The sequence below is a fragment of the Ammodytes marinus genome, assembly GCF_949987685.1.
Source record: "Ammodytes marinus genome assembly, chromosome: 10".
Classification (NCBI taxonomy): domain Eukaryota; kingdom Metazoa; phylum Chordata; class Actinopteri; order Uranoscopiformes; family Ammodytidae; genus Ammodytes; species Ammodytes marinus.
The window spans coordinates 13,619,588-13,634,541 of record NC_137214.1 but is presented as its reverse complement, the minus strand read 5'-3'; the positions used below and the strand labels follow the sequence as shown (position 1 = coordinate 13,634,541).

The window sequence follows — 14,954 nt, the reverse complement described above, 5'->3', positions numbered from 1 at the left end:
AAACTCAATACACACTGGACGTGAACGTGACGTGATCAGTTAAACTTGGATTACCTCCCAGATGAACTGATTAAATTATTGGGCTATTAACTAGGCTATCTAGATCAAAACATTGTATTATTTTTTTGTATGATATAATAATATGATGTTAATATCAAACACACAAACTAAAAAATAAAAATAAAAATAAATTGGGGGGGCGGGGGGGCTGTCGGCTCTGATTGTGAGCGCACTGCAGACACTTCATTTCTGCAATGTGCGCTCATTAAACTGTCAGCTTCACTTAAGAGTCCTGTGTGGGTCAACAGTGCAGTGCAAACTATGCAGCATAAAGTTATAACATTCGTCTACGACCGTGATGTTAAATCGCCTTCACACAAAGTCTCCGCCCCAGCAAAGCAGCGAGTCGATCGCTGTGACGGTGAAAATCACCGGGACCCGGGAGACCCAGTGAGCGAGTGAGACGCCGCTCAGAAAAAACTCTGTGGTTTGATGGATGAAATCAGTCGGGGATATCCTGCCCGTTAACTTTGTCTACGGGAACGGCTTCCGCGATCTTTTTCTATGTCTCGAGTCTAACAGAGAGCCATGTCGGCAAACGGACAGCGTGACTAAATACAGTGAGCTGCGTCCCTCCGTATAGTTTCTGTTTCAGTAGGCTGTTACATTAACCTCTGAAGCATTGACAGTGTTTAATCAAAGCCTCTAATTTTTTATTATCAAAAGGGCTTTGATTGAGACTTTTAGCCAATTCTAAAGTCTGAACACACAGCGGCAGCAGTGATGCTTGTGCCCGATCTTAACGCTGATTGGACAATACTCATGACGTCTACCAAAGATGTTTTATTGCCAAGATAACGATATTCCCTTGTCTCACACTACGGTAACTCGCCCACACAGTCCAGTCTGGGAAGCGCTGGCTGACTTCTCTGGCAGCTGCCGCTAGCCCCCCCCCCCTCCCAAAAACAAAAACTCTTCGGATCTATACGATTCACGTGGGTCATATATTTTGATTCTAAACGGCGATTTTCGCCGAAAAGCGACGAGTTTGCAGGTATGATATATGCCTCTCAAATGTTTTATCAAATATACATTTTCAGAGAGAAAGATCCAAAAGCTGATGAGAAACCTAAAGGTAAGCTACAAAATCCCTTAAATTATGTACAATCACGAGATGAGCTGACTTAATATACAAAAAGAAACTTGCAGATTGTGACACATCTCTTCTATTTCTTTTCCAGCAATCTGTGACAATGCGGAGATTTTTCAAGTGGGAAAGGACAGATCGCAAAAGTCAGATCAGCATAGTGACTCGGATGAGTTTGACCACTTCTATGACTGAATGTGTAAACTACATAAACCTTAGATAAAGGACTAAAGCCTAACTCAGTAACCTAGTATCAAGTTCATTTAGTTGAAACAGTTCCGACAGTTTTTTTCTGACAAATGATTAGAAAGATAGCTAAGTGTTTCATAATGTCCATCCAAAAAGGAACAAAAGAAAAAAAAATCACCTGGAATAACTTATTTTAAAAATAAATTCATTTTATTTTTGGACTACAATTTGATTTACAAAAGCACTGGGTTTCTTTTTCCTCCATTAAGAAAATTAGAAACATACCATGATTGTACAAAGGGTGATAATAATTTATTTGAAAATACATTGTTATTGTTGTATCTGAGTGACTGATATTTCACCGCATTCATGGCACCGACCACAGTGTAATACACGCTCAACATTTTTGTCATATACATACAAATGAACCAAGGGACAATATGGTTTTAACAATTCAAGAAATCTTTTAAAAACAAACCTATTTTACACCAGCAGAGTAGCTGCTTACAAACCAGTCTTGGTTAAGTCAGCGCTGCCTTTGAATATATCCACAGCACAGTCTTTCATTTCCTTTTAGACCTTCACCACCTGAGCAGCCAAACACGGGCTTGCTCTCTTCCCGTCCTCTGGCGTAGCACTGCGCTGAATGAGCATCCTGCCGTAAGTCCCGCCCACTTGGCCTTTGGTCAACCGTCCAGGGTTGACGCACACGCAGCCAACCACGTCCTGAGGGATTGAAGTGGGGGACAAGGTTTTAAAAAGACAATATGTAAATAGAACTTATTGTTTGATTGTGGGATGTGGACAGAAAAAAGGAGTTCTGTACCTTTACAAAGTAGCGAAGCTCAGAGGGAATGATGAGCACGTCGGGGGTGAGCGGCATCTGACCAAAGCTCTGGAACTTCTCGTAATCCAGGTTGACTTCCTCTACAGGCGGGTACAGCGGGTAGTAGCTGGAGGGAGAAAAAAAACACAAAGTCATTGATGTTGGGTATCTTTAAAATAGAAAAAACGGCTAATAGAACATAGAGCTACCAGGACTCGTACCTCCTCTGGGTCAGCATGTGTTTAAGTATACGGGAAAATCGGTCCGATCCAGTGCCACTGCAACACAATACATTTATTTTCAATTTCAACATTACTCCTCACAGTCATTGAAAAAGATAATCTATATTATGCAACAGGTGTTGGAGTTAACTGGCTGAGGAGTTTTGTCTATGGCAATAATGTAACAAAACTGGTTTTGAACACTAGCACATACAATTCATTAGCACATTTTGTGAAAAATTATATCTTCCCCTACCAGCTGATCTCCTCCGCGCCCATGTGGAACAGGATGTCAGTGGATGTCACGCCAAAGGCCACACCGTCTATCAGCAGGGTGCAGGGGTCAGGGACCAGGGTGACACGCTGCGCAGCGTCAAGAGAAACACTACATTAGATCCATGATGTGTGATGAATGATCCATGACAAGTGCATTGAGTAATGACTAAACAAACATATTTAATTAATAGTTACACTGCTTGAACCCGTGTTGATAACAAGTATGAAAGAAGCTCTGAGACTTAAAGACTTGAACATCTTTATCTAGTTTAAGATTGCTAACAAGCAGTCCATTTAGTTTACATACACAATCCTCTGTGTGTCTGACCTGGGCTTGGTCCTTGCTGAGGTTGGGCAGGGTGAAGGGAGGCTGTGGGTAGATAAAATGATGGTGGACATCTCTCTGGGAGGGCACAAACACCAGGCGACAGCCAACACTGGACATAAGAGACACAGTAGGCTTTATGATGGGAAAGGTTTCTGATAAGGGCACATTAACAAGGCACCATGAGAAAAAAACACTGCTCTTTAAAAAAAGGTCACGTTTATACGAAACCTACCTTTTGGTGCCATCTACGATGCTTTCAATACATCTCCAGAAAATGGCCTCAAACGTCTCAGTCACCTGGCCTTTCTATTTGAGCAAACAGGTAAGAGATGGTCAGATATTCATGACCAACTCACTTGATTTGAAATGTATAAACCGAAAAGGAGGAATTCACATTTTCATGATTTTATGATGTGGAGCTTCAAATTATGTTTCAGATGCCCAAACTGAGCATGTGCACCATTAAACTGACCTCAATTTGCTCATGTTTGGAATCCACAAACGGGCCCAGCTGGAGAGGAGAAGGGAGAATAAGAAAACTTAAAAAGAAATAGAAATAAATACGGATAAATAATGGAGTCATGCAAAGCTACTAAATTCTTGCCACTATATGCACTAATAGATGTGGAAGTTACCAGCAGGCAGACGTCTGGACGATCCCTGGCGATAACGTTGATAAGGTCCAGCAGAGGGTCGAAGGTCAGGCTGTCAGAGGGAGTGTAGGGCCCGCACGCCACCAGCACATTCACCGGCTCTGCATGTCGCGTGAGAAAGGCCAATGAGTGTGTGATTAACGTGCTAAAGACGAATCACTAAAACCAGCTTTTACACGAGCCAAGTGCAGTCACTCCAGCTGTTGTAGTTAAAAGCTTTAAAAGGATGCATATTTATTCTTTTCTTCACTAGTCAGAAACAGGATAAACACAAAATCAACAAACAATAAAAAGATTTGTTTTTCTACCTTCATCCATCTCCATTTTCACTTCAGAAGTGTAGAAAGGTAGAGGCACTCCCTAAAAAAAGACAATATTATATAAAAATGAAATAGATGCACTGGAGATATTCTGACATGCTTCATTTGGATTAACAAAAAAAACAAGAAAATATGATATTTTTTTAATCATTTTATCTTGGACTCTTTGTCATGCGTTGGATCTTATTACAACAACCATTGTTAACTTGGAGCTGACCTCATGGAGTTTAGAAGCCATCAGCTTTCTCCCCGTTGTGTTCATCCCCTCCATCACCACCACCTGAGCAAAGAGAACGGATAAGGAAACCAGAGGAATGCTTTCAGCGAGGTACTGACAAACATTCAAAACTTTTTGTTAGAATGTTCTAACAGCTGTCAGAGTTCTCGGTCAGACACTGGGTGAGTCTACTGCCTGGGTCCATGGCATACTCTGTTACTCTTGGTGGCCCTGCCTGCTGCACACACAGCTCAGTGCACAGGAAAAGGAGGGACCACCATTCATTAATACAGCAATATAACACTTAGTGGAACATCAGAGACATTCCACATATTCAATGTGCTTTGTAGCCTCATGTGCCAAGATTCCTTCTGCTCACCTGACCGGGAAACAGGGAGTATTCTTTAAGCTCCGATAGGTCGACAGGCACCTGCTGACCCCCTTGTTCTGGTCCCGCCTCCAACAGAACAGACTGCGCGTTCAGTTTGCCATTACTGTCACAGCAAACCTGACCCAACACCGTTATACTGTCCTACAGGCGTATAGATAATGAACACATCAGATTGCATACATTTAATTGAATGTTGTATAAGTCAGCTAAAATAACAGTTATGAAGTGCATGGGGAAGCCTTGTTTATTCCAAGTATACATTAGGAGGTAACTAATCAACATTAACCTGCATCTAAGTTCATTCTAATTCAAATGTAAATTTTTTTTTTCCAATATATTTTTTGGGCATTTTTATGCTTTATTGATAGTGCAGAGAGACAGAGGTGAAATGGGGCAGAGAGGGGAGTGACATGCAGAGAACGACCACGGGTGGGAATCGAACCCGGGCCTGCTGCTGGGCCCGGCCCGGGGGGAGGCGCCCTACCAACTGAGCTAAGGGCGCCCCCTAAATGTACAAAGTTTTTAACAGTAACCACTTCTCACATTTTTTCACAAAATAAAACTCTTGAACGATTTGTAAATCTATTGGCTTCCTACTTCGGGATTAAACTTTGCCATATCAAAACAGGAAATTAGAACTAAACGATATCCATAATGTGTCCAAAACATTTGGAAATCATGTTTTAGGCTTCTACACACTGCTGTACCTGGGCAGGCAGAGAGACGGTAGAGAACTCTTCAATGTTGAAGTGAGTCCGGAGGCCTTCGCCGAGCTCCTCCATCTTCTCTGTCAACACTAAGGGGGAAAAGAAGACACAGGAGCTTTTAACTTAAAAGTGCATCTTGATCTTAACTGCAAGTAGTGTTGGGAAAATCACAGGCAGGCTCTTCCTTACCATTTCTCACATCGCGCAGCCTCTGGAACATGTACTTGTAACTGCAGTGGAGGGAGTCTTCAGGCCCTTCCAGCAGCTTCAGCTGGACGCCGTGGCCCGGAGCCTGCCTGCCTGCCCAGCGGGTTCCCTGCACGGCCCCGAATGTGACCGCCACCTCCCCTCTCCCTCCTCGTTGGCTGTACTTCTGCGAGGGTGTTGCACTAACAGGGAGAGATGAGAAAGAAGGGGAGTTTAGTCAAATCTCCTCTATAACAAGTGGTTTTGGTCCAGTTTCTGTTTTTGTCCTCACACGACCCTGAGTTTATGCTGTATCTTCACTTCAAATGAGTGTAAGGCGGAAATACCGTGTAGCGGGGTATTAAAAAAAAACAAAAGTATTCCTTTAAGTACAGTCAAGTACATGCAGGGATTTTGTTTCCTTCGTTTGGAACATAGGTTGTATTGAGTAACATTGGGATGTGTTTAAGCTCTGTTTGGTAAAAATTAGTATTTGACAAAAGGTGACTTCATCGTGATTAGTTTAATGTAATCTTGTAAAATGAAGTGTTGGGCGAGAAACTTAAACAAATAGGCTACAGTTGAAGAATAAATAGGCATTACAGGATGGTAGTACTCTGTATCGTGAAATAACATTGCATCTCATTTCAGCTGTTAAAATACCTGGGAGAAAAGCTGGCGGGGGACAGCAGCAGGCCCGGACTGGTCAGCAGAGCTGCACTTCGTTTTGAATTAGGGTGTTCAGGAGTGGTCAATGCTCGCTTCTGAGAGCCCTACACACAGAGTCAAGAATTAAATTTAGTTGCAAAGTGTAAAAAAAAAGTGTAAACGTGAACAAAAACTATCCAAAGTCAAAAGTGACATGTTACCTTAGCAGGAGTACAGTAGGCGTCGAGCAGATTCTCCTCCTCTTCCTCAGCTTTGATTCTAAACAAATATCGTCAAGGACTGTAACACAATCGACATTAAAAGAAAACTCGGACTAAAGAATAATTCAGGAAGTGTGTGAAAGGATACAAGTCCTGTAGCGAGTGAATGTCTCTGGTTCTGTTATGACTTTCTTCTTTCCTGGAGCTTGGTTTGGATTTATTCTTCTTGTTTAACACCTGCAAAGAAAACAGACACCCTGTTAACACAACACTAGTGTCCCGGATGACGTTATCAGTGACACATGTGACACTTCACAGCATACATTTCCAGAACATACAGTATATTATATATATTCAGAATTTTGAAAATATTCTTGTCCCATTACCTCGTGTTCGAATAGCTCCAGGGTGTCCGTGGTGAGTTTAAGTCCGTTTTTAGTGGTGCTGTAGGCCACCCACTCCAGCACCATGTCATCAGCCTGTATCCTGTTACAGATGCACTGCTCCACCACTGAGGAGGGGAGGAAGGAGAGAGCAGGTAAACAAAAAAAGTAAAAGGGAGCCATAAAAATTCAGCATAAAAAGTCACCATGAATGTGACATTACAGTGAAAAGTATTTTTTTATAGTGTGCATTATCACTTTGAGTTGAGCACCTTTTAAATAACCATGAATGAGCAATACATTAGTGCTTTGTACACCGTGGAAGACAACAGTTGTAATTTAGTAGCAGATGATACCAAACATCACAAATGACTCCAAAAATGTACCAGTACAATCTCGTGACGTTACACCCAGTTAAAATAGTCGGGTGACCGCTGGCGTGAAGGCACTAGCTACTTCTGCAAACATAAATTCCAGGAAAATTAATACTACCGAACCAAAATTTGTAGGGGTAAGCTACTTACTCTTGTCGAGAACGGAGTCATCTTGGCAAGGTATGTCGAACATCTCCAGCTCTGATTTTAGGCTCTCTCCTGTTACCATGGCCATTGTTAAAAGCTGGGTGGTATCAGGATTTCGTATGAATGTATGAAATGTTTTGTTGATACTTTTGTAGCTTTTGTTAGCTTCGCTCTCGATTCATATCAACGCCGACGACCGGATCGTTTTAACAACGCAATGTCTTCATACAAACCACAATAATTAGACACACGCTGGACAGTAGATAGGAAAACTTGAAATAAATCTGATCAACATCAGACGCTCATTTCATTTTACCGCGAAAAAGTCCGTTCTGTGTTGGCGGTTGAAATGTGCGTCATATCCGAAAACAATGAAAAGCGGAAGTTAGCAGCACCGCAAAAATAAAAGCCTCTAATGCTTTACTTGCTTGTTTTACAGCCACAGCCAGTCTCAAGGAGAATATATTCAAAGGTTCATGTTATTGTACCTCTGTGTTTATTTAGCAGCACAGTACAGAAAAACACATCAACAAACAAGACAATCTCAGATCCCAAATTCAACCTACTGAACCTAGAACTGTTAAAAAACCCTATCACACCTCATTTAAACAAAAAACTATAGTTAAAAAAAGGCAATTATTTAATTTAATTTAAATAGCTATTCATATCACTAGCATATTTCCAACATGTAAGACACTTTGAATTTCAGGAATAGTATGTCCAATGTTCACTACTTCCACAGCCTTCAACAAAAACTTGACTCTTTCCAGACAAACGCAGATGTTCTCAGATTTCTGCTCTGGTTGGCCCATTAGCCGCCGGATGTAGTTCCATCTGTGAAAGTAATCATGTGGAGTTATATTGTGGATTAAAATCAGACGTCTAAAAACACTAAATTGCTGCTATAGTAATTTGTTGGTGTCTGTGAAAAACAAAGATCCCATTCACCTCAGCGGGATGGCACGTGCTCCTGGGAATACGCTTCCATGACGTCACCCTCATCAGGGATTCCCGGAGGGAGGCTGACAGGTCATGAGTGTCACACACCTGAAAAACACCAACATTATGGATGCACTTTGGTCACACTAACAACATTTAAACTTGTATTAACATCACTGTAAATATGTAACAGGTGTATTTACCGCGTAGCACATAACCTGATAACATATTATCCAGTGAAGTCAAACAATGAGGGTTGTGAAAGTGAATAAATCATAACCCTGGGCTATACATTTTTAAATTAATTTTTTCACACCTTCATGATGTTCAGGCAGGTGTTCCTGAAGCCCATGTTACTGCTGCTGCTCACAATACTCATACAGGAACTGAGAATCACCTCAGAGGCTGAACACAGCTTCTCATGGCCCTTAAGCGTCACACACAACAGACATTATTAGGGTGACAATCAATTATTAATTTTTATTAACTATCATAATATCCAGGTGACATATTTAAGCCTAAATGTTTAGATATTCAATTCACACAGGTAAAAAAAAGCAAAAAATACTCAGATTTTAAACCTGCAAATGTTGCCAATTCATTTGTGTCGATTGATTAGTGAAATAGCTGAGGCACTACACATGTTTTACCTTTGTTGTTTCCTATTTTTTTAAATAAAAAAACAACAACACATGATTTAAATGCGACATTTCAACTTAGGCAGTTAAGTGTCCATCTCAGACTTGCCTTTTTTCTGTGATATTGGGCTCTCAGTGTGTTCCTCAGCTCGGTCTCCATGGCTGCAGTGACCGCCTGCTGGTTGTTGTTCAGAATATCCTCCAGGTGGTGCTCCATCAGCGCCTCAGAGGCTGTGGCAGGATCACAGGTACACACACACACACACACACACACACACACACACACACACACACACACACACACACACACACACACACACACACACACACACACACACACACACACACACACACACACACAGAACAATGTGGTAAAGAGCAGCAACTTTAAAGCAGAGATTTATGACAGCACACAAGACGCTGCCACTCACCCATAATATCCGAGGGCAGCTGGGTGAAGGGGTCACTGTGCTGCAGGAAGAGGAAGAGCAGGAGACTCTGCTGGATTGGGGGAGGACTTGATTCTGGCTCTTGATCCTTACAGTGTTCATGTTCTACCGTGTACACTGTGCAAACGCTGTGCACAAGATCTGCAAAGGATTTAAATACAGATTTTTACACAAAGTAAAAAATGAGAAGGAAATAAAAACAAACAAAGAAGTAGAAGTGATGATATCAACTGCAAATGTCACACTGCAAGTCTACACTGGTTCAAGGAACACTGGTACAGAAGTGAGTTGTTGCAACATTCACAACATGCGGGTTACATTGTGGTGGTGGAAAACACACCATTGGGTTGGGTAAGTAATATGGTTTTTACAGTTTTAAGTACAGATATTATAATCTAGCACTTTATATAGCTGAATTACAGACTGACTGGTACATGATAATTTCACTACGCATTGCCCTGTGCAATTGTGTATGTGACAAATATATAAAACTAAACTAAACTAAGATATAAAACTCTAAGACTTTGCATTTGAAAGCTAAACAGAAGTCTTCTTTCTTGGCGTAAAATAACATTAGCACCTCAACATGTGTCCCTTTTTCAGGCCAGAGTAAACCTCACTTTACTTATGTACTGTAATGTTATCGACAGAGGATCTTCTCCAAAGCAGCCAAATATTGGAGCAGAGTGTATCAAGTCACCTTTAGCTTATTTTGACAATGACTTGTAATTTATTGCACATAGATATCGTAAATAATTCTACATTTAGCCTAGATTTGGATTAATTTAACTGATTGACTAAAGGCATATCTGAAGTTGAAAATTCAATATTACATTCAGAAAGAGTGACTGTTGTCTAGACATGCAAGGATAACATGGACTACTTCAATAAAGAGCAACCACCTGCTTGTCAAGTACTTTGATATGTACTGTGTATTATTTACATGTGCCAGTATTTTGCAGATGTGAAAAATGTAACGTCATCTCGATTGTCTGATTGTCTTTTTTTAACATATTAGACAAATCAGACTAAAAAACCAAGGTTAATTACACCTGCAAAAAAAAAATCCACATGCAGGATTCAGGTATGATTAGATGTTCAACTCAACCCATGTAGTAAAAGTCAGGGATACGACAAGGACAAATGGTCACACTCATTTCTGGTAAAAGACATGATGAAAACCAGATTGCTCTGCGCTCAACTCTCTGCCGTGGGAAGTGTATGAAACTCCACCTCTTGCTTCAAAAACATTTGTTCTCAATCAAGGTAAACAACTTGTATATAAACGATTGCATGAGAAATGTAACTCACCGGGATACATTTCACTGCCAGCAGAACCCTGATTAGCTGTTCTTTTACAAAGCCACGTCACTTGTTTTGTTGTGTGGTCTTTGTGTATTCTTTTTTTTCACTTGGATTGTTCATTTGGGCTTCATTCCTGATTCAAATTATGGGCTTTTTAAGACCCATAAAAGCTTTAAGTGCAGTTACAGCCCAAGGCTGTGTGCACTATCTCGAGTAAATCAACACAAGCTGTTTAAAGGAGCATTCAACTCAGGCCTCATAGTCAAAAAGTAACTCATCCGAGTGTTTGAGGAAGTCCACACTTAAAACAGGATTAACTGTCCCGCACTTTGTACCAATTTGAGGTTCAGTCTATAACCTGTCCAGGAAAAACCTGCCCTTACAGTTCCTCTGGCAAAAGACTTAACATGTGTATCCTCCTGATCATCAGTAAGTGTGGTTCCCATCAGTGGTTGTTGTTTACCTTTAATGGAGGAGCAGTGAAGGCCGTGTAGGCCCAGTGTCTCACAGTCCAGATGAGCAGGGAGGTTCTGGAAAAAGGTGGATGGACCTGTGACAGGAACATTACTGGGGCTGAATAACAACAGCTGAACACATGCCAAGTCAAGGAAGACTAATCCAAATCAGATGACCGAACTATCTCAACTGAGTGATTTCCCCACAGACATTCAAGCTTAACATCCTCCTTCAGAAGAAAACCCAATTCCACTGTTTCTACACATTATCGAAAGCTTATTACCGTAGTAGATTCTGCGTGTCGTCAGAATTTCAGCTCTGTAACTAATAATAACGATAATAATTTCACAACACTTGAACTCATTGACTTTAGCAGGCGCAACCCCAAAAAAAAAAAATGTCAGAGGCTGAGACTGATTTTGTGGATAGGTTGAAACACATTACGTTCAAAGTGAAAACAGTCGTCATTACGGAGACTCTGAATAGCTGTGGCTCTTTGCTATGGGCAGAGACATGCAAACGTACGTTACCATGTTATTAAAAAAACAAACCTTATTAACGTTAAAACGGTTTGGAATTTTTCTTAACATTTAATGTTTAACAGAAAAACAAGAATTCCCACCCGGGGATCAATAAAGAATTTCTGATAAACATTTAGAAATCATATTCCTAGTAAATACTGAAGTGAAGGGACAATCGGAATTAGTTGAAAGCCCCCCTGCATCTAAGGGTCTGATAAAGCATCATTTTTTTACGTGCTGGGAGCAAAACTGTGCAATAATACCGCATACCACGCTATTGAGCCACGCTGTATCGCCGCAGGGGGAATTCCTTCACCACGACAGCCTCAGTGTGACTCACTCCTAATCCAACCATTTCAAGCAGAAGAGGTGGTGACCCTCCTCTCTGCTTTCACACTCTAGCGTAGTGTCCCAGTGCGCATTGGAAGTCACATGGAGCCAGCTGAAGCACTTCCTGCTGCAACAGCCAGAGAGCCGATCCTAAGGCTACCAAAACAGATGTTCTGCACAACTTGGCTGAGCTTTAAGACTCTGTACGTGACTATCATAAACACATTAGTGATCAAATGGACAGAGGATACTCGGATGTGAGTGAGTTGCGTTGGCAGATTGGGGTACTGCAGCACACAGGGGCTCAGGACTGTGACGGGCTGGACGCTAAGCTCCCCAAACAGGCCCTGGTTCATGGCTGGAGGTGGGATACTGAGCGGCAACCGGCCTCCAGGCACCGGATGTCCTCCGTAACACCAGCATCCTTTCCTCACACACTCTGGAGGCCTTTAAAACAAGGAGAGAGAACCATTGTCTATAAACAACACACCTGTATATGCCCCCTTTATTTTCACCATGGTTTGTTGCATTAATTAAGATGAAATGATTTTTGTAACTCATCCCTGGTACTCAACACTGGTACAGAAAGTGCAAACACTGATCCATGCAAGCAACTACACATTAAATAATGAAATAGTATAAAAAACTGAATAACTGACTGTTTACTAGAGGTGACATCCAACAACAGCGATTGTTGGTTCGCCCAAGAGACTTGTCTGCTGATCTTTGCTCTGCAACAATATTATTATGAAAATGACGTTAGCCCTTTATAACAAAATCTTTCTGTGTTCATGAGTAAAGAAAGATGTGATCTGTGCCCGACCGTCATACCTGAATTCTCGCTCAAAGTTCTGCTGACTTAATTTGAATTTTAGGTGGATACTGATCTGCGGGGATAAGAAGGGCAATCAAATCATCGCTACCCGCTTAAAAACAATACCGTGGATAGATGTCAGAGTGGAGAACGGATCTTACCCCTGCGTTAGCCAAACTGAATGTGTGCAGGAACACTTCGATTTGAGCACACCACACTGTACTGAGAGGTCTCGCATGTTTTATCTGTCCAAAGATACATGCAGGGATGGAATGGCAGTTATTAATAAAAAATAACACAATGAAATATAACATCATTTTTAATTTGATTTTTTTAATTTAAAGTAGGTCTGGGTTCAGTGTTAGTATAGTATTATGTTAAGGATGTTACTATTAGCCCTTAGAAAGTTTAAAATACTGTACCTACCTTAAAGGACAGGAGTATTTGGAGAGAACCGTGCAGATCAGTGAAGGCCCACAGCTCCTCCGGGTCCGGCTGAGGACACTGCAATGCACTGGGAAACATGCTCTCCTTCAAAGCTGTGAGAACTAATGCAGCAGAAAGAGGTGATGTAGAGATGTGCAGTGTACAAAAACTGAAGGTGTGCTGTTTTTATGTTGGGTGTGCGCGTGCATTTACATACCAGGTTGGAGTGCTTCCATTTGAATCCCTATGCACCAGCGACCGGCTGCTGCAACTGCAACACAAAATGTAAAACATTGTTACACTCAAAGTTTTGTGCCACATGTGTCGGACATATTTGTTTTATCTTCTTTAATAGAGAAATCCTAACAGCTGTTTGCGAGAGTGACTTCCATAAAATTCTCATTTATTATTTAAGATTTTCTTCTTATCTTCAAAGTTTTGTTTTACAGTATTCCAGGCTGAAATAAGTCCAGATAAATGAAAAATAAAATTATTAAATAAATAAAATGCCCCAAAGTGACCAATTAATAATTTCTCTTCTTGGGCTGGCGAAAGACTTAATCATAACTTGCTAATTAATACCTGAAATGCAATTTTACTTATATTTGGATGGTTCATTCTCATGTTAGCTTTGCCGGCTGTTTGATTGAAACATGAAAATGTATTACTAACTTTAGCTTACTAATGCTTATCAAACAATGACTTACTTGTTACACATAAGTGCATTTATAGCCCTTTCCCTTCTTAAAAACCTTTCGTTTTCCAAGCAAATTTGGATACACCATTGTGATATAATAGGATAAAGCACTTAGTTGAAGGGACTTCTTCTATAGATTGCACAGGTATCATGAGGCAGCTCAGACCATGAGAAAAACGGTGAAGTGCTCAAACTTACCGGTGCAGTTGACACTTTGAGCAGAAGCTTCTGGTTCAGTCCAAATCAGTACCAAAAGCCCTCCTGAAGGCTTTAATCCACGCCCGTATCTTTGCTTTCCCAAAAGCATGATTAACCGCAACACCTGAGGCATTGAATGAAAACACAAGCTAAAGCTAGCATAGCGCTACATGGTGTTATATGCTAGTAAGACTAAAACCTCCTCGGTCGAGCCCTCCATATTTATAAACAATTAGAAATGAATAGACAATTCAACAACAGTTTGACTAGGCTACTAAGTGTGAAAGTGGTTATCAACGAGAATAACTATAATTTCAAGCATTACCTGCTGTATTCCTCGGAGCATCTTTAGTAAAGAATGGACGAAATGTCATGCGCGGGAAAATTGTGCTCTTAAGAAGAAATTATGCTAATTAAAAAAAACTTTCACCTGGTCATTGTAATAAGACAATTGAAAGCAGGCCAGGATTGAAATAATTCAGAGGTCGTGAGTTCATATTCCACAAAAAAATAACAGCCTATGTCTAACAAAAATAAAAACAGCCTCATTTCAAAATAACAATCTGTTCTTGACCACCAGACAGGTCCATCAAATGAAGAAAGTCCCTGACATCCAAATGTCCTGCACACTTTATATTTTCATATTTAATGTGTATGTGTAGGCTATTGTAGGCATAGGCTCTATATTTATATCGTGGGTTTGATACTTTGAAGATATTATAATCTGTAACAAGTGCAGACTATAAATTTTATTTTGGAATAAATTTCTCTTTGAGGCTTTACTAAAATAACAGGACATGATTTGAACTGGCCTATTAACTTATTCCTGAGCCCTTCTTTACCGCATCCCTGTCTTCCTCAGCACACTATTTGCTAACATAGGCCTACTGTGTAGGCTACTGTCTGTTTGTCATTTAAAGCCTACGCCTATACATGTTTGGTAGAAA

General features: G+C 40.8%; 2 protein-coding genes across 2 annotated transcripts; both read right to left on the bottom strand.

The window, feature by feature from the left end:
- Positions 1-1,546: 1,546 nt before the first annotated feature.
- Positions 1,547-7,573, bottom strand: pola2 (polymerase (DNA directed), alpha 2). The gene is made up of 18 exons (XM_080036179.1): positions 7,238-7,573; positions 6,717-6,841; positions 6,479-6,567; positions 6,331-6,388; positions 6,125-6,234; positions 5,465-5,664; positions 5,276-5,364; positions 4,557-4,709; positions 4,178-4,240; positions 3,949-4,000; positions 3,623-3,741; positions 3,460-3,498; positions 3,220-3,293; positions 2,988-3,096; positions 2,640-2,746; positions 2,384-2,440; positions 2,163-2,289; positions 1,547-2,062 (listed from the first exon to the last, which is right to left on the bottom strand). Exons 1-18 carry the CDS (start codon positions 7,320-7,322, stop codon positions 1,910-1,912), a joined length of 1,809 nt encoding a protein of 602 aa, XP_079892305.1. The 5' UTR covers positions 7,323-7,573; the 3' UTR covers positions 1,547-1,909.
- Positions 7,574-7,709: 136 nt separating this feature from the next.
- top6bl (TOP6B like initiator of meiotic double strand breaks) lies at positions 7,710-14,116 on the bottom strand (the record flags this gene model as incomplete). The annotated part of the gene is made up of 13 exons (XM_080036047.1): positions 7,710-8,068; positions 8,183-8,281; positions 8,490-8,600; positions 8,921-9,042; positions 9,243-9,401; positions 11,029-11,152; positions 12,124-12,319; positions 12,532-12,603; positions 12,704-12,759; positions 12,848-12,931; positions 13,113-13,234; positions 13,330-13,383; positions 14,008-14,116. 13 exons carry the CDS (start codon positions 14,114-14,116, stop codon positions 8,021-8,023), a joined length of 1,356 nt encoding a protein of 451 aa, XP_079892173.1. The 3' UTR covers positions 7,710-8,020.
- Between the last annotated feature and the right edge of the window lie 838 nt (positions 14,117-14,954).

What these genes read in the sequence shown, in the direction of transcription:
- pola2 (XM_080036179.1), bottom strand. Translation starts at nt 7,322, where the DNA reads ATGGCCATGGTAACAGGAGAGAGCCTAAAATCAGAGCTGGAGATGTTC. An exon ending in CCGTCTCTCTGCCTGCCCAG is followed by an intron (nt 4,710 to 5,275) that starts GTACAGCAGTGT and finishes ATACGCCTGTAG; the next exon opens with GACAGTATAACGGTGTTGGG. An exon ending in GTCCAGACGTCTGCCTGCTG is followed by an intron (nt 3,499 to 3,622) that starts GTAACTTCCACA and finishes TCTCCTCTCCAG; the next exon opens with CTGGGCCCGTTTGTGGATTC.